The sequence below is a fragment of the Ochotona curzoniae genome, unplaced genomic scaffold (genome assembly GCF_017591425.1).
Source record: "Ochotona curzoniae isolate NIBS_2020 unplaced genomic scaffold, NIBS_Ocur_1.0 contig_46, whole genome shotgun sequence".
NCBI lineage: Eukaryota > Metazoa > Chordata > Mammalia > Lagomorpha > Ochotonidae > Ochotona > Ochotona curzoniae.
The window spans coordinates 1,214,871-1,240,477 of NW_024466340.1; the positions used below are offsets into that span (position 1 = coordinate 1,214,871).

At 48.8% G+C, this 25,607-nt stretch overlaps 1 protein-coding gene across 1 annotated transcript in view; it reads left to right on the forward strand.

Moving 5' to 3' along the window:
* KSR2 (kinase suppressor of ras 2) overlaps positions 1 to 25,607 on the forward strand; it is a 287,775-nt gene that overhangs the window by 197,737 nt on the left and 64,431 nt on the right. Inside the window, exons 6-7 of the mRNA XM_040986872.1 lie at positions 10,986 to 11,055; positions 13,847 to 13,930. Coding sequence (XP_040842806.1) covers positions 10,986 to 11,055; positions 13,847 to 13,930 — 154 coding nt within the window. The remainder of the gene's footprint in view (positions 1 to 10,985; positions 11,056 to 13,846; positions 13,931 to 25,607) is intronic.

Genomic DNA, 25,607 nt, shown 5'->3' on the forward strand with positions numbered 1-25,607 from the left:
GCTGCAGTCAGAACCCATCCCCTTTCTATCACCTCAGCTTACTTCTTGGCCCTGCTTAGGGATGCTCAAAAAAAAAGAGGCAAGCTTTGGACTAGGCAGCCTGTCTTGACCTTGGAACATGATCCATTACAGGCTGTCCCCAGCATGTCTGCCAACTGCAGACAGGGCAACACCTCTTTGAACAATGCTTTGCGTCTGTTGCTGAGAGAGGGAGCAATAGATTGCCTGAAACTTTGATTCGACAGCGCCTGGTGTCTTTGGTTTCTGACTGCCTGACCAGGCGGGGCCTCTTGCAGCAAGCTCGCCTGGTCCGTACCCCCGCAGGGTCCGCTCAGGCAGTAAATTCCATGGAATGAGTCTATTTGGGGAACTTCTCACAGCCCTTTGTTCTATGGACGATTAACTTCCATCGAACATTAACTACAGGGTGACTGCATAATTAAAAAAAACACCACATTTCCATTGGGGGAGCATTTCAGCCCAGACAGCTTGGAAGAGCTCTGATTTAAGATCCATAAACCTAGTTCAAGGCAATAAATATGTAAGTAATTGATGATGGAGTGTGCAGCGAACTTAAGACCCATCCATCATGCCCAGGCAAGCAATGGCTACAGACATACTCAGAGAACAGAATGATAGGGGAGGAATAAATGGCCAGAGGGACCTGGACAGCTCTGCCTACCCCATTACTCACTGCTGCTTTTCTCCATAGAGTCCTGGCCTCTTTCCCTAAAGAGCTTCTTCTCTGTGTTTCTGTCTTCTCTGGCCAGGGAGAGAGGCAGCTAAGGGCAGGTGGGAAATAAGCATACATCTTGCTCTGGAAGACAGCTGCCTTTTACTGAACACCTGCTATGTGACAGGCTTCTAGTTTCAGTGCCTGGTCCTTGGGGAATTCTTCAAGGGAGAGTGTGGATTTCATCACCCTTAGTTTAGAGAGGAGGCCCAAGGAAGCAGGAGACCAAAGAGGACAGAACCAACCAGCACAGAGCCAGGGCTCAAGCTTAGCAATGCACCTGCTCACATCCTTCCTCTTAGGTAAGGGAGGTTTGTCTGCTCCCCCACTCTCCCAACATCCCCTAGGTTGCCCTGAGGGAGCAAAACACAGGTCTGTATCTGAGGCCTGTGTGTTTCCCACCTGCCCCACCCCACGCTGTCAGGGCTACTGCCGCATCTCTGAGTTCATTTCAGCGTGAGCTCAGTTACAATCAAAACTGATGGAGCAGGGGGCAGGCTGTTTTCCTCCATCCAAAGGGACTTTGTGGTGATGGCAGCGTGAGGCCTCTGTCTGTCAGCTCTTGTTTTGTCGTCATTTCAGCCTGAGCCAGGCAGGGTGAGCCAGCTTCTTCCAATTAGCATTTTCCTTGGGTCAAGGAGCCAGATCCGGTATCAGTGTGGGCTGAGATGCTTCTGACCTGCTGATCAGCTGGGGCCCTGGCTTCTCTGTGCTTCTCCTCCTCCTTGGGGCATCTCTCCCAGGCAGGTGCACAAGAAGACTCTCTTGCCAGCCCTCCCCAAGACACTACGCACATCAAGATGAATAATGGGCAGTTCTCTCTGTCTTTAGGAGCTGCCCATCACAGGTGTTGGCAGAGAGAGTGGCTGTAGAGCAGCTCTCGCCCTGTGTGGCCTAGGGAGCCACATGGAAGCAGAAGGCATGGCCATGGCAGCTGCTCCCTGCGCATGCGGTGGAACTTCCTGGAGGAACCATGCCTGATCTTGAAGGAGCATTATGGTCATGATTGACACTTCCTGTGCACCACCCATTATCATCTTTACCTAAATAAACAAAGGTGGATCCATCATCCTAAGGGTTTTTCTGGATCTCTAGATGCTAATGTTTTAATTCTCATCTTTGGTACTTTAATTTTATGCTCTGATTTCATAAAATGATTTTGGTATTTCTAACTCTAGCCTGCCTCTTGCCAGACTGGAGCAGTGAAAGTTCATCAAGGGGAAATTTGAGAAGAAGGTTTAGAGCAGGAAGCTTAAGGAGAGGCAAGGGAGGTATGTGTGCTACTCAGGTTTGGGGGAAGGTTGGGGACAAATGGCATTCCCTACTCCCATCTTTCATGAAGTGGAAGGCTCATGGCCTGGTTGTCCTCCCAGTGGCCACTGCTGTCCCTGTGCCCCTGCGCTCACCCCTGGCTACCACCGACGTCTTAGATTCTCTCTCTGTCATCTCCGTAAGGATCAGTCCTGTAGCTCCAGGCTCCCCATTGTTTAGTTATGAAACTCCCTGATACACTTTAATAACTGCAGCAGTGAGCAAATGATAAATGTAATTAAATGCCTCAGCCAGCCACTCTTTCTTTATCAGCAGTGAAATTTAATTGAAGCCATGTGAGGGGAGTGCTGCAGTTAAAGCACAGGTGGGGACTGCAAGGTGCACATTTCTCCTCAGAAGGGGGAGGAGTGTCATCACTGGCCTCTTTTTTTTTTTTTAATGTTTTGGCAAATGAAGGGGATCCCAGCCCAGCACTCACCGGCTGGATCCGACACAAGGTGCTAATGGCCTTTTTAAAAGAGGAAATGATTTTGAAGGGGACTGTTAGAATGAGTGTGTACAAGTTTTCCCACTGGGTCCTGAAGATGTTTATGGTTTAACTTTACCCTATTTTTATTTTTGAAGCCAGAGTTGGTGCCAGGAGGAACAGATGCTAAAGGAGAAAGTTGATTCTGACTCTCTTGTTGATGTCTACCCTTTACATCCTTGTCGCTTTCCTGCCGCTGACTCCCACATATCCTGACTTTGCTCAGTGCCCTTACTGCCCGTTTTCCCAAGACAGGCTTCTTTCTGAAGATTCTCCTAACAGAGAATTTTCTTCCTCCCTACTCACCATGTCTACCTGCCCAGTTAATCATTCTCAACATCTTCTCCCAAGACAACTAGAAAATCACATTAATTAGTCCCTGTGGAAGCAGCGGCTTGGCATGGATTTCAATGGTTCCAAGTCTTCGGGGGGTGTTTCCTGCTCGTAGATTATCCTGCCAGGAGACAGTAACAAGTGGAGAGAATACAGGTGTGGGTTAGCATCTTAGCTGGGCTGCTTATGGGTCTTCCCATGCCTAGCTCCCCTCTTCTGTACAATGGGGATGAAGACAACACTTCGCATGTTAGGGTTAAATAAGCAGAGTGTTAGTACCATGAGGGCATCTGTAATCTGGCATGGAGATTGCAGGCCATCTGTCCGAGGATTTTTTCCACCATGGAAATGATAAGTATAGGTCTTGAACTCAGATCTTCTGACTTCAAAGGTAAGGGGAACGGGTCTTTCTGCAAATCCATCTAGGATCTGGGTTTCTCAGCTCTAAACCAGGGATTGGGGCACTTTTTAAATAAAGGTTGATGATGATTTTCCGGCTTTGTGAGTGATGTTGTGTCTACTACAGAGCTACACAGCTCTTGTCATAGTGGTGCAAAAGCTGCCGCAGGCAGTATGTCAATGAGTAGGTATGGCTGTGTGCACATCTGACAGATGATGGGCCGGATTTGACCCGAGGATTGAGTTTGCTGGTCTCTGCTCTAAAGAACAGTTGAGGAGAGCTCTGGCATGTTCTAACTGGTGTGTTCATTATAGAGGCAGAGTGGTGATGACAGTGACAAAAACCATCACAACAGTACCTCAAGCACTCACCTCCACACTGCACCAATTTTAGGGCTCCAGTGAATTCTCTTAGCAATCCATAAGGGAGAGATACTGTTCTCTCTCTCTCTCTCTCTTTTTTTTTTTCTTTGTGGAGATGAACCTAAGACTCAGAGAAGTGAAAGTGCCCAAGATCTACTAGCTCATAGTTGGCAGAGCTGGTGGTAAGCACAGAGGGGCTGCCTTTCAGTTTCTATGTTTCCCCCACACTGAACTGGGCACATTGATCCCCATTCAGAAGCACAGTATGTGCTCTGTCCCCAGAGGAATTCCATGTTCAAGGCCTTGGCTCCAGTTTAACACTCTTACTCCACCCCATGAATTAATTGGACCCTGAAAGCTCCATTGCTATAAGGCTTTTGTTTCTAGACAGGCATCTCTTCCATTCCCTGTGTTTGGCTTTTAGTCCATGGGAAGCACCAGGAATCGCATTAAGAGTGAGCAGTAGTGTCTTTGCACACCCCTACCATCTCTTGTCTCTGCCTGAATGCATTCCCCACTGTGTCAGCACAAAGCACTCTTGCCTCTACATGTGTCAGTGCCAAGCAGCTGCCTGGAGGACCCTGTAGCCAATGAAGAACCCCAGTGATGATATTTGGATTTTACAAAGTAGGTTGTGTCTGTCCCCGGGGGAGAAAATTATCTCTAAATCCATGAAGAGACCTGATGGTACCCTGAAGCTTCATGGTGCTACAACCTTTAAAGATAGCACGTAATTAAACTACTTTCCCACCTGATATATTTGGACTCGATGTTAAAGCAAATAGAGTGATTCGATGCTATGTTAATAATATCACGAGCGGCTTTAGTCAAGAATTGATTGGCACCTAGGATAAGTCGGTGGGATTTTAGCTTGTGACTGACCTGTGGCCTCAAAAGAGAAGTTCAATATCCGAGTTTTATTAGCTTCAGATATCTTTGGGCTCAAAGACTTTGCTAGATGGTTTGAATGCAGTACCACTACTGGAGTCTGACTCAGTCCACCCTGTCCATGGGCTGGAAGCATAAGGACTCAGGGACTTCTGATTCATTTGCAGCATTTGCAGGTATGAGCTCTGGGGCCCTTCTGTTCTTACTTAGACCCCAGTTGTATGCCTGAAACAGTGTTATACATATTAAATAAATATACCTAAATCACATCATCTCAGTCCTGCTATGTCATAAGTGCCCAATAAATGATAGCTGTTGGTATTAATAATAAAATGTACTAGGAGGTCTTTATCTCCATGGAAACGTTTAAGGTTTCAGTGGCTCCCCATCTGCCTGGGGGGCCGGGGAGCTGAGAGACTAGAGCTTGCAGTAAGTAGATGGTCTCTCGTGGCTCTTTCCAACACTTAGATGGCACAATATTTTAAAAATATTTATTAATTTTATTGGAAAGGCAGATAGAATTTATGGAGAGAAGGAGAGACAAAAAGATCTTTCATCCACTGGTTCACTCTCCAGATGGCCACAATGGCCAGAGCTGAGCTGATCTGGAACCAGGAGCCAGGAGTTTCTTCTGGGTCTCCCATGGTCCTAAGACCTTGGGTCATCCTCTACTGGTTTCCCAGGCCACAAGCAGGGAGCTGGGCAAGGCATGAAGAAGTCAGGACATGAACCAGTGCCCATATGGGATCCCAGTGCTTGCAAGATGAGGATTTAGCCATGGAACCATCATGCCAGGTTCTCATGATTTTTAAAGTAAGATTTATAATAGTGTCATAAGGGACATGGTGCAGGGCTTTTTTTTTATGGGAAGCTGGTTCGCCTCCAAATCCACCAAATGTTACTTCAAACAGCTTAGCTGTCCTCAGTTTCCCCACCTATCAAATGGAAATATTGTCGCACAAAGTTGTTTCTTTTCAATGGAAAACGGCTGCAGCGGGCACATTTCCATTTGGAGTATAATCAAATACTTTCTCATGATCTTGGAAGAGCATTAGAAGATGGCCCAAGTACTTGGGCTTCTGTCACCCATGTGAGAGACCTGAAAGAAGCCGCTGGGTCGTGGCTTCAGTCCAGCCCAGCCCTGGACATTGAAGGCAATTTGGGGAGTGAATCAGTGGATAGAAAATTTCTGTCTCTCTCTCTCTCTCTATGACCGCACCTTTCAGATAAACAAATAAATCTCTCTCTTTTTTAAAAGAGTGACTTCTTAAAAATACAATTCTATGACTGTGTGTCCTTCCTGCTAGCACTTGGGGCTGTACCTCCTATGATAATGTATGGAAGGAGTCACCCTGCTGAGCTCCCCTTACCCCAGTAGATACTACAGTGCTACAAATTGGTGTGTTTGGTACAAAATATTTCACCACACTCACCAAGGGGCCAGCATGTCTTCTTGACTCCTTGAAAATTACATAGGCTGGGGCATCAGCCTCTTGTCTTCTCCAGTGATGTTGAGGGGTAGTAGGGTGTGGATATTTTTAGTGGGATGAAAAGGGCTGGATCAAGGTCACTCATGACACCTTTCAGCCTGGGTAGGAAGGTGATATGGTGTCGGAAAAAAGAGACCTTGCATCCTGATCTTTGGATCAGGGAGTTGGAGGATGGCATCACGGGAGGTGGGGAGACCCTGTTCTTGTTTTAGTCAAGAGCTACTCTCTCCTCAAGCACTAGGGGGAGCTCCTGAAATCAGAAATCCAGCACAGCATCCTACCTCTGTCCCCATATACTGCAGAAATCCCACTGCTTTGAAACAGCCCCCCCGAATCTGAACTTGTTTAGTGTCCTCGTGGGCTCTTGTTTTCTCATTCTGCTTCTAGACTCTGAGTTCAGAAGACTTGGTTTATGTTGCTTGCTGCACCCCCAGTTCCTAACAGTCTGCCTGGCCCAAGATGGGTGACATCTGGGTTTCCTCTGACTGTGGTAACCAACAAACCACAAACGCCATGGCTTAAAGACACATGAATGTGTTATCTTCGGTCCTGGAGCTCAGATGTCCTGAATGGGTCTCGTGGGACTAAAATCAAGGTGTTGGTAGAGCTGGTTCCTTCTGAGTTTCATGGAGTTTATCCATTCTCTCACCTCTCCCTGTTTCTGGAGGCGGAGCCAAGGAGGGCTGGTGCCTCGGTCTCTTCTTGGCTCTTCTCAGACAGAAGGAGGAGGCCTGAGCAGTTTGGGATGCATCGAATGGAGTGGAGGGAAGATGGTCTTGATTGGAAGCATCCAGCTTTCTCCCACATGGACTTTGCATTCCAGCTTTATCACGATGCCGTAGCAATAACTGCTTCTTTGCAGTGTTTTCTCTGTGAAATGGGAATGAAATTGGCAGTTGTTTATCAAGCCTCCCTCCATGTGATCTGGATTTTTAAAAATCCTCATTTTGTTGTTTGCTTGTCTTGGACAAGTGGCACGACTCCTTGCTTTCCTGTTGGTGAAACCAAAGCAAATGAGAACGGCTGAATACTCCATGTGCACATCCACTAATGACATCCTCCATGAGACTATTTTAAAAAGTTCTGAAGGTTTTTTTTTATAAGAGGTTTTTTTTTTTTACACATTTTCTCATAAACTTGTGAAAGACTCCTTACATGCATGGATTTCAAGAACTTTTGGTGCCAGATAAACTTATTTAATTTCATTTTCTGCAAACATTTTGAACTGCACTCAAAAGGATATCAATATATAAAAGCTTTGTTGGCAATAGTGCTTGGCACGCATGGTGACACTCGAGCAAAAAGAGATCTGCTGCTGTTTTACTTATTTCAAATCTTCCTTCCGCCCTTCCTCCTCCTTTTCTTCAGCTTATCACAGCATTGACCAGGAGTCTACAACCTTAGGTTTTACCCACACCTGACTTGTCTGTTAGCCTGATTTTTAAACCCTGCAGCTGGAGTCTTTCATGATAGAGCTGTGTGTGGTGTGGATGCGGCACTGATGCTGATTCCTTCTCTTGGACGTTCAGTTTGTGTCTGACCACCAAAATGGTGTCAAGGTCAGGCTTGGACCCTGTCCTCTATTCAGAGGCATTTCTGAGAGAACCACTTCCTGCCTTGCAACTCTGTCCCTCTCCGTGTACTAGAAATGAAAACATCTCAGAAAAAAAAAAAAAACAGCTACAGTTTTACCCCTGAGACTGAAGGCACCAGGGATGTAGGGAATTATGCCTCCCCTGTCTGCATGGCTTGTTATCAGAAAATGAGAATAGAAAGGCTTTTGATCAGCTAAGGAGACATCTTAATAGGTGCTTTGATTGTTAAACAGAAGTTTCTATATCAGTTTAATTGCTATAAATGTTGTTTGCTTTCTCTGTTATGATAAGGGCTGGATTTTCATAGATTTTTCTGCCTTTCCTTTCAACAGTTTTCCTTTGCTTTAAGACTTGCCTTGGCAAGTTTAATGAAATCCAAACAAAGAAAGGAAAGAGAGGACCTCCAAGTTCAGCTCTGCACACCCACGTAGGAAGCTGTGTGCAGGTTATTATTGCTTGGGACTAATGATGCTGCAGCGCTTAATGTAATTGACAGAAGTCACCCCTTCAGCCTGATGTGGGGAAATGGAACCAAGTTCCTGAACTTAATTGCATCTACTTTTTTGAAAAGGTGCTATAATCGAGAGTAACAGAGTAACTAGGATATGAATCTTATTGCGAGATATGCTCGTAATAAAAGAGGATCTGTTCTCTGCTCCCTTGAGCTTCTAAAGATCCGTGTTTTTTTTTTTTTTTCGATTTTGGTGGGGAGGAGTGGTGGGCTTCTGGTGATCAGGGAGGAGTTGGCTAGAGAGGCAGAAAAACAGCGGCATCAGGACTTGTCAGCATTGATGCTATTGACCTTGGGACCAATTAGTGCTTTGTGGTGAGTGGCACCCATTCTGTGTATTATAGGATGTTGAACAGTGTAGATGCTGATAGTGTGAGCACACAGGTTCGTAGTGTGATTACCCCAAACATCCCCAGACATTGCTAACTGACCCCTGAAGGACAAAAGCTCCTCCAATCGGGAGCACCAGGGCAGGGGTTCCCAGAGTCCTTTGCAGCAGTTGTAGTTAATGTTTCCAGAGTCAGCTCATGCCTCGCTAGGGGAGCTGTAGCAAGCCACTGCACATCTCAGAGTTCCTTTTGACAAACAGTGGAAATTGCAATAGCCCTGACCACATGGGGGCATAAAATGCACAGCTTACAGCCTACCACCTGTTGAATGATCCACAGACTCAGCGTGCTGCCCTAATTGTCTCAAACACAGCAGGCATGTTGGAAGCACTCACTTGAGTGCAGGTGCTATGCTGTGAGTTGGTGGTGCCAAGATGAGCATGTGGGTGGTTACCAGTGTTGCAGAGGTGGTAAAGATATGTGCCTTGGTCACGGCCACCTCGTGCTCCACTCACAACGGATGTTGCCAGTGAATCTTGGGGCTCTGTCCTATGAATCCTCAACCCAACTCTCCAGTCGGCCACTTGGGACTCCTGGTTCTGCAGATCCCCCGTCAGGCTCACTGTTTCCCTCCAGCACAGCCTTCCCAACTGCGACCACCCGTGGCACTGCAGATCACGAGCTGTCTGCTGCCTCTCATGTCTGACTTCTGTCCCCAGAGGAGACAGGCATGAGAAAATCACTCTTTTTGAACTGCCTTGTTTTGTTTCCCTCTGAAACCAAAGCCAGTAGTAACACTGAGCTTGATGACATTTAGTTTTTAGTTAAACCAGAGGAGACCCTGCAGGCCATGACTCTGATAGATGTATCATGCTCTCTCTGGAGTCTTTGTGTATTTTTTCCATGCCCTTTGGGGCTTGGAAAATCATTAACTCTCTCAGAAAGGCTCCCAGACTTATGAGGGCAGAGCTGGGGCTTGTGGAAACAGCTATCATATGGCTGCAGACAGTGTCATTAGAGCTGAGAGAGGAGCAGGGGCTGGGGGTTATACACTCCCTGATTAGTTCTGACATGCCCAGCTCCTAAGGAGCTGCTACCAGTTGCATAACAATTGGTGTGAAAAATGAGGCTCTGGCTACAGCTTGGGAGTTGGCTCCATCCGTCTGGCCTGAGAAATGAGATCCGGCAGGAGCGGCAGCCCCTTGCTTCTCTTCTTGCTGGAGGAGAGTCTGCAGGCAATGCTAGGTTGCTTCCGCTGCCGTGTCACACCTCTGTGTAGAGCGTGGTGCCAGCAGTTGGGCCACAGGGTGCAGTTTGGGGTCTAGTCCTGTTGTGTCTGCTAGAGATGACCATAAGCTCCATCAGGGATGGAGTGAGAGGGCAGCTCACTAGGAGTGAGCCAGAGACATGGAGGAACAGACCAAATGGTGAGAGGGACCCAGTCTGGTTTAGTGGTTCTTCTTCATTCCCCTTTGCTCATACCACTCCATGAATCCCCTTGCACATCTATCTGTTCATTCACTATCTGCATGCGAATCTATCCATGTGCTCAGCAATTACTGATCCATTCACCTGCCTGTCCATCCATCCATCCATGCACCCACCTACCAGTCCATCTCTGCCTTCATCCATTCCATTCACTCATTAATCCACCCACCCACCCACTTGTCATCCATCCATCCATCCATCCACCCTCTCACTCATCCACCCATCTACCCAGATATCCATTCACTCAATGATCCATCTCCTTAGTCTAGTATGACTTTAGGGAGCACATGGTTCAATGTTTTTATTTGCGTATTTTATTTGTGTGTGCATGTGTGTGCGTGTATGTGTGTGTGTGTGTGTGTGTGTGTGTGTGTGTGTGTGTGTGTGTGTGTGAGAGAGAGAGAGAGAGAGAGAGAGAGAGAGAGAGAGAGAGAAAGAGAGAAATCAATACAATAGGTGGATACATTGTTTCGCTCCCCAAATGCTCTCAATTCTGACCCAAGCCAGGAGCCAGGAACTCAGTTTGGGGCTCCATTGTGGGTATCATGGACCTACTTAGGGCATCACCTGCTGTCTGTTTTCTAGGGTGCACAGTTGTGGAAGCTAGGATTGGACTTAAACTCAGGGACTCTAGTATAGAATGTTCCTGTGAAATAGATAATATGTAACCAACAAAACCGTAGCACACATCCTGGATTCAGCTGGGATGTATGGCTGCTGTGCAGTGACATTGTCCCTCCAAGCTGTATCTGTTGACTGGCAGTGCCAGCAGACCCTGCTCTGGGGTAGTTTGAAGGATGCCATGAGCTCAGGCACATGAGTCAGCCTGGAATGGATGCTCACTTGTGTTCTTACGACTTCTGCCTTCAGGGCACCCCTGGTGGCGCTGCCCTCACCGGAGCAGGATCACAAGTGACACCAGGGTTCCTCTTGGCTCTGGCCTAGCAAGCAATGATGCTTGGTATCCTTCCCAAGGCCACCAATCCTTCCTGTCCCCTCTAGGGCATGGCCCTCTGGATCTCCATGTAACGAGCTCCTCTCCCATCTTCTCGCTGCAGACACGCTGTCCGTGCCACGCTGGTCCCCACAGATCCCTCGCCGAGACCTTGGCAACTCCATCAAGCACAGGTAGGTGGGCTCACCATGGGCTCCAGTGCTCTCTCTCCTTGTGCTCCTATGTCCCCATGCACCTCCTGAACCAGAGGACTGGGCTATTTCATACCAGCTCTCGGAGAAGTATCTCACAAGCCTCACTAGCCAGGCTCATCTGTGTACTCATCCCAGTTTTTGCAACTTTGAGCGTACTACTGACTCTCTGATGCTGTATTGCTTTCATCAGATGATTCAGTCTCTCTGTGGGGTGGTTGCAGGGAGGGGATTCAAGAAGGCCATAGATACAAACGTGGAATGAACAGCATCATTGTTAGGATGATAGCTCTAGCTCTGGATTCTGGGTTTCCCAACCTGGAAGATGCAGGATTGCAGGCTGCACTCAGAGGTGACCAACCACTCATTGAGGTCCTGGGAGTCCAAGGGATTCAACCCTGTCAGGTGCACAGAAGACATCTCCCATCCTGGGAACGAGGATTGTATCTGCTAATTGTCCCTGCTAAGAAGTTCTTGAGCTTTGCAAAGTCAGCTTGCTGCATTTTGTCTCCTTGTCCACACAATCTCCTCACAAATTCCATGAAACCAAGTCTGGTTCTTCCCAGTGGACAAAGGGTAAACTGAGGCCCTGGGAAAGCTTTCTGTACAGAACCTGCTGGCAAGCCTCCCGAGGAACATGTGCACTCACTCTGGAGTCTTTGGAGGGTTGCTAGAAGTTCGACGTGAGGGTCACAGCATTGAGCAAAACTGAGCCCTGCTCCCTTGGGGAGCTCGGGGTCTGGGGGTAGAGGGAGGAGGGTAGTCAGACCAGGGCTGTGCCAAAGTGTCAGGGGAAGAGCTCCGGGCAAGACCGGAATGAGCACTTGGTAAAATGGCATCTTATCAACAGTTTCTGGAGAAGAAACTTGTTGACAGCAAGAGTTGTTCTGACTCAAATGAGAACACATTGGAGGAGGCAGTGAGAACTGTGACAGATGCGACAGTGGTCAGGCGATGAACTGTGACGAGAAGGGCCCCCAGAGGCCACAGCCTTTCTGTTTTGGCTCCTTCACTGGCCTGACCCTGCTCAGCTCCACCTCAGGCTTGGCCGCTGCTAGTTCAGCTCTATCCTGGGACTGGTTCCTCCCTGCGGACTAGCCCCATTCTGACCCATTACCATCACTGGTTTGGCCACAGCTCCCCGCAGCCCTTCTGCCCCACTAGCCACGCTCCTGACTCCACTGCATCCCTGGATTAGTCATGTCCCTGGTTCACTTCTACCCTGGCACTAGTCCCACCCATGGCTCTAGGCTGCCCCTGGCTGGGCCACATCCCTGGATTAACCCCACCCCCAGGCTAGTAAACCCTGATGTAACCTGATCCTGGTGCAACCTCAGGGTCAGCTGCTGATGTCTGGAGGGACACAGCCTACTTATCTTGAGCATCTGAAGGGGTACCACTCGTGAGTTGTCAGCAAGAGATCTTCATTTACCCTAGCCTTGGAGAAGAAGTGAAATGAAATCCCACCTGCTTTCATAAGTCCCCCAGGCCAGAGCAAGGGATGAGGGAGAGGGAAAGCTGAGCCCCAGATGCAAGGGGGAAGTGCCTGGCACTCCTTGCTTATAACACAGGACTTGCCTCACAGCCCCGCTGCCTGCTGACAGGCAAAGCACATACCCACTCATTCTCTCCAGTGCCACCACATCCTACAAACCAGATCCCATAAACTCACTGGCCATGCCAAATACACCAAGAGCAGACATCACCAAACCCCATGTCCAGAGCTGAAGGAAAACTGTCTTGACCACCAGCATCTCTGCTGGGGATGCTGCTCCTTGCTTAGCTCTGGGGGCTTCGGGCCGTGGCTTGCTCTGTTTGGAGAGTGACTAGCTGGGATTAGCAGGAAGTACCAGCCAGCCATGCTTTGCTGCCTTCCCTCCAAACCCTCAGGCCCCAGTTGCATAATCACTTCCAATTTCCCTTTTGACACTCGGGTGGCAGTAGAGATTAGATACAACTCCTGCTGATGGGGACACAAATTGAAAATTAAAATTAACTGTAACTCGGCAACCTTTGGTACCTCTCTGGGACCGAGCCCTGCCTCAGCCTCCTATCTCCTGGGGAACAAAGTGTCTCCAGATGCCTCCAGGAGGGGCCAGGCAGTTAACCTAAGGCACCTCTACTGTTGGCTCTAACTTTATGTGGAGAACCTCCAAGCTGGCTGGTGTTTGCAGTAGGCGGTGTTTTCAGGGAAGGGAAGTGAGTTAAGGGACGTTTTTTCTGCCATTAAAGTTGGGGGGCCAGTTCTTCTGAGAGGAAAGCTACCCCCACCCCCACAAACGTCAAGTCATCCATGTGATACCACCAACAGTGATGGTGCCCTGCTCAGCTGGGCTCCTGGGAGCCCCTACCTGGCTTCATGTCTGTCTGAGGGCAATTCCAGCCCCATCTATGGCTCTGTCCTGGACCTAGACTCGGTACACCAAGCAGATATGTACCAGAGGCAGTCATGAGCTAGGTCATGTTCAAATACAGTCAAATATGGCCAGAAACCAGTTCTCCCAGGGCTTTCTGTAACAGGTGCTGTGTGAAGCTCTTGAACCGTATAGCATTGTTTCATCCTCCGAGCCACCCAGGAGGTTCTTGCTAGTATTAGCCCCACTTTACAGATGAGCAAAACCAAGGCTTCAATGGTATAAGGTATTTAAATTAGCCAGAAGCAGTGGAACTGGAGCCTGGGGTCCAGATGATTATCCTGGGAGGCTTGCATCCTCCCAGCTATGGGTTGGTCGCGTCCCCTTACCCTTGATCACCTTCTGTCTGTTTCCCACAGGTTCTCCACCAAGTACTGGATGTCTCAGACATGCACAGTCTGTGGCAAAGGGATGCTTTTTGGCCTCAAGTGTAAAAACTGCAAGTAAGTGGCTGTGCCTCAAGTGACTTTCTGTGTACACGTGGCTGGTGTCCATGGAAGCCTGGAACCATCCCGGGCTCAGAAGTCACTCACACAAGTTGGGATCCTTGACTCTCAGGAGAGTTGTCCATTTTTTTGTTTAGAACCGGGTCTTCCATGAAGCTCTTGATTTGAGTAGGGGGTCGGGAAGAGCGTTTTGAGGATGGGCCAGAGGTGATGGAAGCTTCTGGACATGCATCATGCTCTGGGCTGAGGCACAAGGACACCTCCCATTTTGGTAGCATCTGGGGCCAGAGGTTGGTGAGCTTTTCCTCTGGTGGACCCAGAGAGTCAACAGTCTAAGCTTTGGGGCCATGGGACTGCCATGTCGCAGTGTCTCACCTCTGCTCCATTGGCCACAGACACTACAGAAAGGAGTTGGTGTGACGAATGTATTTATTCTCTTTAAAGGAAAATTCCTCAGTCCAGGTATGTCAAGTGGAGTTTATTGGAGGAAGGCAAAACCAAGTCAAGGACGACTCACAAATGAGGCACCTCTTAGAACCAGAGCAGGTCCTAGAGAGTCCAACCAGCCAGTCACGAGACAGCACGTGCAGCAAGGAGGTGGGAAATGGGAAGCTAAAACTGATGATAATCTGGTCAGTCTGCCAACTGTTCTCAGCTTAACCTACCATCCTCTTATGCCTGATTTGGCAGCAGGGTGCTCATCAGCCCAAGCTTTCCCCGTATTTAGACTCTGTCACAGTGCTGGACTCAGATCCATGGCTTCCTAGAAAGCCTTTCATAAACTGTCCCAACGAAGCTTTCTTTTGCAAGGTAGGTGCAGTTTGCCTCTAACTTTCAGCCATGGTTGGCTGATCCCGGAGCCAAGTCGTTTTCTTCTTATGGTGCCAGTCTGAAGGATTGTTATCATCCCCACAAACACCCATTTTACAGATTGGTAAGCTGAGTCTCGGCAAAGAATAGTCCCAGCTAGGAAGTGGCAGTCAAAATTTGATTCCAAATCTGTTACTCCTGTTCTCACTTTCTGTGGCCTCAGGGTGGTCTCGAGTTCTTGTGAAAAGGCTGGGAACTCTAGGCTCCCATGTCCCTCCTCCTCTGCTTATTCCAGGTCCTGGCTGGCAGAAGGAAGTGTTAGGAGGCAGGATAAAACTGGGGCAGCTCACATGAGCCCTGGTATCAGACTAAACTGAATTCAGTTTAGTTTTTGAAAGAGAGATGGAAAGATAGAGAGAAAGAGATCTTCTATCTGCTCGTTCTCTCCCCAAATGGTCGTCATGTGCCAAGCAGGAGCTGGGAACCTGGAACCCCAGCTTGATAGGTAGCAGGGGCCCAGGTGCCTGAACCGTTCTCTGCTGCCTTCTCAGGCACATGAGTAGGGAGCCGGATCGGAAGTAGTGTGCCCAGGATGACTACCTGGCAATCCAATAAGGGAGGCTGCTTGTGAACATCAATACCAGCCTCTAGGTTCAGACTTGGAGTGAGCACTCACATTTCTGTCTCTAGTATTCAAAAGGCAGAGAGAGACACTCAGAGATCTCTTTTTACTGGTTTATTCCCAAAATCCTTGCAACAGCTGGGGCTAGGCCAGATGGAAGCTAGGAGCCCAGAACTCACACCAGGTCTCCCCAAGGGTGGCAGGGACCCGAGTTCTTGAACCACTCTCAGTGCTTCCCAGAGTGTGCACCAGCAAGAAAATGCACTTGGAAGCAGAAGTGGATCTCAATCCGAGGCACTGTGATGTGGGACATCAGCATTTTATCCACTGCACTGAGCACCCTGCACCTGGCCATTCTGCCATTTGTGGAAGGAGTAATCAACTGGCCTTGGGTGATGGGGTGTGTCCCGTGACAGCACATGCTGGCATGCTGTGGGGCTCAGCTCAGAGCTCTGCCTTCTTTTCCCTCTGGCCTCTCTCCTTCCCTAAGCCTGTATTCTGTAGCTCCTCCAGCCCAGCTGCTGTGACGCAGCAGAGACCATTCTCAGTAACAGCTGCAAACGCTGTGCTTCCGCTTGCCTTGTAGGAGCCACTTCACTTAAAAAATCCAAGGAATCCCTGCTCCCCTCTGGCCTTCTCCTCCCTGCCTAGCCTCGCTATGGTGCACTCTAAGCTCCTGCATCCCAGCCCCACAATAAAGGTGGGAGTGGTGATGGGGGATCTCCCCACTTTCCCCCACCAGGATGGCAGCCTCCCATGAGACAGGAATGCAAGGCAGAGCACCCTTCCCTCCTGGAGTTGGGGGAGGAAGGTCCAGCCCATGGACCATATAAGGCCCACAGTCATTCAGTCTGGCCCTGCCAAGGTCTCTGTGGATGGGACTCAAAATTCGAGACTTGTATCATGGGCTCTCAATCCTTAGGCATTGGTTGTCAATGGGTGTTAGAAACATCCAGATGTGTCTTGGCAGAAACAAGGTTCCCAGTTGCCTAGACTGGCAGCAGGCATAACAAGTATCATTATTATTTTTTTTTTAAGATTTATTTATGTTTACTGGAAAGTCAGATTTACAGAGAGAGAAGGAAAGAGGAATATCTTCCATCCACTGGTTCATTCCCCAAATGACCACAACAGTCAGAACTGAGTTGATCCAAAGTTGGGAACCAGAAGCTTCCTTTGAGTATCCCACCCAGGTGCAGGGTCCCAAGGACTTGGGCCATCCTCCACTGCTTTCCCTGGCCATAAACAGGGAGCTGGACCAGAAGTGGAGCATCTGGAAGACGAACTGATACCCATATGAGATGCTGGTGCTTATAGACACAGGATTAGCATGCTGTGCCACCCCATTGGTCCCACATTCATCATTGTTAAGAGGTGGCCACAACCCTCCGTGTTTTTCTCCGTGCACTCCAGATCCTTAGGCAACCCCACTAAGGCTTGGCCCTGAGGTCCAGCTGGCAGGCCATCTGATGTCATCGTGGACACCAACTGCTCTGCACTTGGAGACACCGTGTTGTGAGGCGGTTACAGCACTCTAAGGCAGTGGGGAGACTAGAAGTCAGGTCGTGAGGGGACAGGGATGTGGTCAGGAGTCAGCGAGGCTGAGCGCTTCCCAGCAGTTTTAACTTTCAGGGCTAGAGGCAGGATCTCGACAACAACCCTCACCCCTGCTCTTGGTTTCTGATGTAAAGAGCAGGAAAGACTCGGGTGCTGCCAGGGCCATGGAGAGGGGGCTGGAGAGGGGGCTGGAGGAGAGGGGGCAGGAGGAAAGGGGCAAGGGGAAAGGGAGCATGGAGAGGGGGCAAGCGGAGACGGGGCAAGCGGAGAGGGGGCTGTAGGAGAGGCCTGCCCTAAGGAGCACAGCTTGGGAAGCCACCAGAGTTGAGTTGTTTGTGCTTCCATTGAACTAATGCCCTGCCAGTGTGCCTGAGCAAGAGATTTGTCCCCTCAGGGCTCGCTGTTCCCGTCTGCAGAATGGGTGTGACCTTAGTATCTGCCACGGGGTGGTTGGAGGCAGTCAATGAAATGTCCTTGGCCTGGATTACAAGGTTTTGTCAAAGAACATTTCTCTCTGCTTCACTTGGGGTAAAAATGATTCCTGCTTATAGGAGACGGGAACCAACTCTGGCCCTCGTTGCCCTGTACTGCAGGTGATCTCACCAATGTGCTTGGCCCCTGCAGAACCCACTGAAACCCTGAAACTTCCAACACTCTTCCAGACTCACATCCAAAATTTCCTGGAAAATGGAGTGAAAAGATAAGACACATTTTTCCATCAACAGTTTAAAGAGCCCTTGCCTTATATAAATCACGGCATTTAGGATCAGTTACCTGTAGCCTCTAATTGTCAGCATCATTCATTAAGCTTTTTTTTTAAATGAATAAAATCTAATACTTTTGACATTCGTTATATTGAGGGTGATTGGCATGTACGTATTTTTGAGGATGGACGGTCATTTATATAGGAAAATCGGCAAAATTGTATACACACTTATGGGAAGGTGGACATGTTGAATGGAAAGGAAGACTAGGGGCTGGGGTGGTAGCGTATGCCATCATCCCCTCCAAGTGCCAGTTTGAGTCCTGTCTGCTCTGCTTCTGACCCGGCTCCCTGCTAACACATTTGGGAGAGCAGCAGAAGATGGCCCAAGTGTTGAGGCCCCTGCCACCCACATGGGAAACACATACGGAATTCCTTGTTCCTGGCTTCAACCTGGACTCATGCCAGCCACTGTGGCCATTTGAGCAGTGAACCAGGAAAGGAAAGATTTCCCTTTAGTCTCTCCCACGCGCGTGTGTATGTGTAAGAGAGAGACTCTGTCAAGTAAATAAATATCGTTTAGAAAGAAACAGTGACTAGAGCCCATGATCAAGTAAAGAGGAGATAGATTTAGAGAAGTGAAGTTGAGGCACATGCAATGCCTGAGGTTACCGTGACATGTGAACCTTCAGAGAGGTGGCTGAGAATGGGGAGGTGGCATCTTATAGGAAACAGGTGGAAGGATTTGTTCACGTGTTCAGCTCATGTCAGTATTAAAGGCTGAGTGTCCCTTTCCAAACCGCCTGGGACTAAAGGTAATATCTATCTGCATGTGTATAAGGAGGTGTCTTGGGGATGGGATAGAGTCTTAGATATAATTCATGTGTAATCCACATGCACACTACCTTAGCCTGCAGGTGATTGTAGGCAGTGATGTAGTGTGCCTGCTCCTTGACTCGGACCTGTCCCATGAAGTCAGGAGTGGGACTTTGCTCTTCTGGTTTCCTGCAAGGGTCCTCAAAATGCTCAGGATTTTGAAAGTTTCAATTTGACAGTTTTGAATTAGGGGTGCTGCAGCTGTAACACACTAATACTGTGTTCCAGGCACTGGGGAATGAAGAGTAAAAACAAGAGCCGAGATCTTTGCTCCGGCATGTTGTATGTGCTGGTATAAGGCAGGAGGCCAGCAGACAATAAGCAAAGACAATGACAAACATGCCCCCCATGGTCGAGTGAGGCACAGGGCTAAGCAGGAGAGTGAAGCAGAGGGGGCACGTTGGTAGCGCCAGGGGGAAGCTGCAGTTTTACATCTTAAAGTGGTTGAGGAAAGTGTGGTCCCTGAGTGAGTTTAGAAAAACAGGGCAAGGGTTTCGTTATCTCTCCAGCGCAGGGCAAAGGCAGGGGCTTGAGGATTTGGATCCACCCTGGAGAAAATGATCTTCTTTTCCCTTAAACCCAGAACGGTCCTGGTCTGTCATTACCAGAAAACCCCTAGGGTGGGAAAGAGATTGGATTAGACCCAGGCTTTGCCATGGCCTATCCCTGGACTGGAAACATCAAGCAGGAGTAGGTGGGAATGTGTGATCCCAGGATGGCTCCAGAACTGCTGAGTCAGCAGTTGCCGTTTAACACAGTGCTGTCGGTGCTCATGCACAGGGGGAGCGGGAGGAATGTTCCCTCTCTGGGTGGCTTTTCCTTCTTGGTCACCTGGGGTCTGTTAAAACTCTGATCTCAGGGGCGCAGACCCAACAGCTCTGGGGCGCAGTTCTACAATGTACTTTTATTTTAAATTTGTATTTGAAAGACTGAGACAGAGAGGGATCCTATGTATTTGTTCACTCTTCAAATGTCCCCGGTGTCTGCTAATGGGTCTGGGCCAGGTCAGGGCCAAAGCCAAAAGGAAGAAATTCTGTCCAAGCCTCCCACGTGGGTGGCAGAGACTCAAGCACTTAGGCCATCTGTCTCCCAAAGCCTGCCTTAGCCTGACCTTGGATCAGGAGCCGCAGCTGGGAATCAAATCCAGCATCTCCCAATTCTCGCCTTCTAACTACTACTAAGTCACACACCTATCCCAAGCAGGTGCTTTTTGAACAGGTTCCCAGCTGTACTTGGGACTCTACTTTGAGATCCACTGCTCTGTGTTAGAAATCAAAGCCAAGCTTTATCAAGGAGCTGGACATTTGCTAGTGCGAGACTGCCTAGTGAGGATGGGCAGTCCTTGCTGGTTCGTTTTCAGATCTTTCTGTTCTTCTCCTTGACCTCACTTGGTGGACCTGGATCTTGCTCATGGTATCTCTCTAGTGTCTTCGTCCAGAAAATATTTGTGTGATGATGTGGGGTTAGGAACCCAGGCTGTGCCTCAGCTCTTCCCCGTTTGAATCCTGCCTTTGCTACCACCTGTTTGTGTGACCCTTTCTGAGCCTCAGGTTTTTTTCCCCTCTCTGTAGAATGGGAATAAATCTCTATGTGTTTTAAAATGCAGCCAAGTAAGAGAATTGTTCAGTGAAACACACTCATCCTAGTAGCTGAGTCATGATAGGTGCTTGACTAGTGAAAGCTAACACTTTCTAACTTACCAGTGAACTTTGGGGATGCCCTCTTTACCCAGGAAGCCGGAAACTCTCCTTGGTCATCGAGCCCCCTTCCCTCCCGCTTCGGCTGTTTAATATGCACTTCCTGCAGAATGAACATCAGCTGTCTTGCTGGCAATCTGAATGGAAAGATGAATGAACTTATAGGAAATTAAGACTCAGAAAGCAATTTGCAGTTATCTCAATCGAGGTGTTTCATCTATTGGGCTCACACACGCTGAATGGCCTTTCGCCATGAGTGGTTGGATGTGAGCGTGACCCACGCATTGTCTGATCCCCGTGCACTCAGCTGCTGACAGACGCTGATGGGTTTCCCAGCCCTCGATCATGCGTTATCTGCATCCTCTCCCCATTTCCCGGGCTCCCTCCACACACTCCTATGGAGCTGAGGTCAGCATCCTTGGCTGCCTCTCCATCCCTGTCTGCCTGTCTTGCGGGAAGATGCATAGCAGTAGCTGAGGTGACTTTGACTCTGTAAAATAAACTTGAACCAAGATACACTTTTCTTTTTTACCTGCATAAGGCGGAGTTTGGCAGGGAAGGGACATCTTTGAAACCCCCCTCCCAAACCCTCCGTGAAGAAGCAGCTCTCCTCTCAGTCCCTTCTGCCTATTTTAAGTCACTGTTATTCTCTCGGCTGCAGGTGATGCTTTAGCTCCAGGTGTGTGAGCCTCAGCTGGGCTATGGCTACCCAGGACCATAGTCCAGCTATCCTGGACTTGCTCATGGTCACTGTGAGTCATCAAAGTGCACCCTGGCCCCACTTGCCTCAGGATCAAAGTAGAAACTTAACATGACAGCCGCCTGAGTTCTCCACCCACCTTCTGGAATGGACTCTGTGGCCAGAGCCTGCAGTCTGGACTTTTAGTGTGCCTCCCTGATCATTTTCTTTAGCCTGAGTGTGGAACTTGGGATCTAAAAGAGGTGACAAACAAGTAGATAATATCCCCCCAGGGCGAGGACTGTGGGGTAACACTTGGGTGGACAGACATCATGTACTTGATCAAGGAACATTGTTCCAGAGGACCTTGAAGCCCTATCTTCACTTAAGAAGAGTCAGCTAGGTGGAGCAGGGCTGAGGCTGCTCTGAGCTAAGAAAAAAACCTGAACAAGGCTTGGGCCAGGAAGTCAATGGGCTTGAGTTTATTTGGTGGTTGTTTATACCTGGCAGTCGCGGGATAGGGAGAGAGAAGGAGACCCATTCTGCTCTACAGCTGCAGTGCTGGGTCCTGTTCAGATGGGCTAGCTCTGGCTGCTGCTCACGTGGTTGCTGCTTGCAGCTCCAAGCAGTGGGAAGACAGTTGCTCCCTGCCCAGCCAGCCCCGCTCCTGACAAATAGTCTTGGAGCCTTGGAGCCTTTTCCTTCCTGGGAGTTGGTTGCTTGCTCGGGATCAGGCCCTGGCGGGAAGCATGTTGGGGCCAGGAGCCATGGAAAACAGCAGTTTTCCAAGTTATCTGCTCGTGGAATCTGATCTTGGAAGAGATCTGTACCTGTAGATGTGAGAGCCTCCTTTTTCAGAGTCAAGAAGCACCCATGCTCCTGCTTTGAACCCTCAGCCCTGCGCATCCTGGAGTCCTGCTCACATTCCCAGCTAACCTCTTCCAGCAGGTGCTCTGAAGGGCTTATGGCTGAACTCATCTCTGGAGGCCTGACTATGGGATGCTCCAGCTGCCTCACCATCACCTTCCCGAGGTGGCTAAGCCAGCAGCGGGGACAGAATTCCAGCCTCCTCTCCTGGAGGCTCACATACTGTTTGCTCAGTTCTTACTCCATGTGGGATCAGACTGAGGCTAGATTCTCCCGAGTCCACAGCTCCTGCTCAGCTTCTCCCCTCCCTGCCTCGCCTCCCACCTGCACTAGTTTCTCCTGGGGATAGGGAATACTCATCTCAAGGGTACTCTTACCAGGGAAATAGCAGCAAGAAACAGACGGTTGAGCCAGAAGTTGAGTTCAGACTCCAGCCCCACTGCTTCCTTGCTCTGTGACTCCGGGGAAGTTTCTAAACCTCTCTGATGGATGCTGAGGCTGATCCACACCCCCAAGTGTGGCAATCGAAAGTGCCAGGGGCTGGGGTCATGGCATGGCTACTTGAGCTGCTGCTTAGGGCACCCTCATCCCATATGATGGGGTCTGGAGTGGAGTCCCCCCTCCATTTGCAGTCCAGCTTCCTGCTGATGTGCATGGAGACAGCAGGTGATGGTTCAGATGCTTGGGACCTGGGTACCCTCATGTATCTGGAAGAGCTGGGTGGATTTTCAGGTCACTGACTGTTGCGGGCATTTAGGGAGTGTTCCAAATACCTGGGGCCTCCTCTGTCGGTCTTAGGTTGTCAACTTTCAATAAAGTCAAGTCCTTGTTAACTGTCACTGTTGAGATTACGGCTCACTTCTTTAAAAAGAGAGAGAGAGAGGAAGAGAGGGTGTTTTTTGTTTTCAAGTCCCCTCTCCTGCTGCCTAAGGCAGCTGAGTGAACATGCTTTTTTCTTTCCATGGAAGTGGGCACTTTACTAATTTTCTCCTAAGGAGCCATGCACTTCTTTACCCAGTTTCGCTGTGTTGCTAAATCTTTTCACTTGGATTCTTTGCACTCTTGGTTTCCTTCTAGCACCGAGTGTTCTCCTTGGCCATGTTTTTGCATCAAAATACAGCGTTTTCTTCAGAATATTTCCTCTGTTTGCAAAGTGGCTGCAGCCACAGGTGATGAGGAGATAAAAGTACAAATCAAGCCATGATTGGTTGCTGCCATTGGCTGCTCTAATTTGCCCAGACCTTACAAAAAAAAAAAAAAAGCACGAGGGAAATGAGGAGTGCTGATGTTGCAGCTGTTACGAAGTCCCTGGAAGCTTCAGGAATTTGTACAACAGGCAGGATATTAGCAGGATATAATTATGAGTGTGCGTTTCAGAAATCGCCAGCTTGAAATCTTGAACTTACTATTCCGTTAATAGAAACACTTCAGTCTTCACGATAATGAAAATGGGAACTAATGGCCCCATATTTGCGTTTTTACTACAATAAGCAAAAAAAAAACCCTTGGGCCTAATTATAGTATTATAGGAAGGATGATCGTAACTTCACTAAAGGGTGAAGTGGGAATTGGATGCAATGGTGATGATGGTGGTAGTGGTGACATGAATTGGGGGTCTCACCAAGTGCCATGTATTTTGGTAAAAATGCATACATCACATGTAATCCCCACAACACCTTTGAATGTGGGTGGAGTCTGTTACTTTACAGATAAGGAAACCGAGACCTTTAGAAGTAGACGGCTAAAGATGTCACGATGGGTGGATTGGTTACTCAAACCTCTGAGCACTCTGATTCTAGATCCTGGATTCATGACCACTTTAAAGGGGGCAAAACTGGCCATAAAATAGTTCACCAGCAAATGCTAGCTCCCCCCTGCCTCCTCTTAAACTTACCATGCAGAACAGAGCATGGGAACCTGGTCCTAACCCTGACCCTGGACGAAAGCAGTTAGTCTTTCTCAATTCCCCATCTCAACCTCCTGCTAACTTTCATCTTCCTTTCTTGTGTTGAGAGAGCATAAATAGATCCTTATTCAGATGTGCACCTGCAGGTCCAGGTAGCCGAGAAGAATCTTTGGCTACTTTCTCCCCTTTCAGGGAATTGAGCAGGACAGGAGACAGAGGGGGATCTCCACCAGCTAGTAGAGCCACAGCTTGCTTTCTCCTGTGGGAAGACCAATGGTGAAATACCTCACACTTAAGGGATGATTAGCCTTGGGGGTGGTGGCTGGGTTTTCCTGTCTGAGTTGTGGACCACAGAGCTAAGCCAAGCAGGGCCAGCGACTACTTTGGTGTCCTGCCCTCAAAGCATTTGGGATACTTCTAGAAGCTTTTGGACTCCAATGGGTGACCCCAAGAAAACCAAAATGTAACCAAGTGCTCAGTTGGAGCATTCAAACAAATGAGCCCTCTGTGAAGGGGCAATGCTGGGCTGTAGTGGAGCTGCCAGAAGTTCTCATCACACTGAAGGCAATGACCTAGGGAGGAGGAAGACCAAGGAGAGAAGCAAATTTCTCTGCCCTGTATGTAATTGTCAACAGCCAGCAGGGGCCTTTCCAAAACACTTACCCGGGGTTCACCTTCCTCTTTCAGATCCTTCACCAGGTCCCTCTTGCTCCCAAGACAGAATCCAGTCTCCTGAGGAGCTCCCGTGTTGCCTCTTTCTTGTCTCCCCTTCTGCCCTTCTCATCCTGTCCCTCCACCGTGGTCAGAGCTCCAGCTTCCGTGAGCCGGCAGCCACATGCCCACATGTTAACTGGCCTTTGCATCTCATTGCTGCTGTTTGGTTCTGTTGTCTTGCATGCCTCTGCCAGCTCCCATTTGTCTTTGAAGCTCAACTCAGTCAACACTTCCAGAAAGCCTTCCCTGGCTTCCCTTAAAGTTTGAAATGTCTCGCTTGCCTTGCTTAGCCGTGTAACATACTACTGCACCATGTTTGTCTATTAACCTGCCTGTCATCCTGAGCAGCCTTTAAACTGTTTGAGGATGGGATCCTGTTGGCTTCTTTACTGTTTATAGGTCCAGAGACAGCCAGTGTGCTTAGTGCTTAGGGAGTACCCAATAATTATTTATTGAATGGTTCTCAGGGGAACTTCTAAAAGGTGATTCTCGCTGTTACCAGACCTAGAAAATATGGTTCAAATGTGGGTGGAATCATGGTTCACAAGCAGCTTTCAAAAACAAAAAAAGATGTTCATGCTCAAAGCCATTAGAGATAGATTTGCATTATAGACACTCAGCCCCTGCTGGATTGTAAAACTCATGAAGGAAAAACATTTTTCCTGTTTTATCATTGGATCCCCAGCGCCTAACACAGTGCTCAGAATGTGGGAGGAGCCCATGTTTCTCAGGTGCGTGATATATTCCCCACCATGCAGTTCATATGACCAGGCTCCTTGCTTCACCTCAGTCTTCTTGACTTGATAATGGGTGCCAAACTATCCGGTTGCTGTTCTATAAGGGTGCCTGGCTCAAAGTTGGAGCCGGATTGATGGTTTCTCAATTGTATATGTGGGGGCAAGACTTTAAAAGGCTCTGTGAGTATTGTCAGGAAAGCTGTAGTTATCGAGAAGTAAGCTGGTGTGAGGCGGGAGGAATTAGGAGAAATGAGGGCTTGAGGCTGCCTTGAGCAGGCTTCTGAAATTGGTTAGTATCGCCCAATGAACCATTTGAAATTGACATGATGGCCTTGCCTAGTGCAAGTCTTGTGCATTCCTCCCATGAGCCAACGTTCTGATCTCTGCTCCGTGCCCAGCTCTCAGCTTGTATCTGTCTCACATTTTTGCTCCTGGCCATGACAAGACCATTAAGGAAAGAGCAGAGGTGCCACAGAAGGGACCATTTGTCCTGCACCATTTTTGGG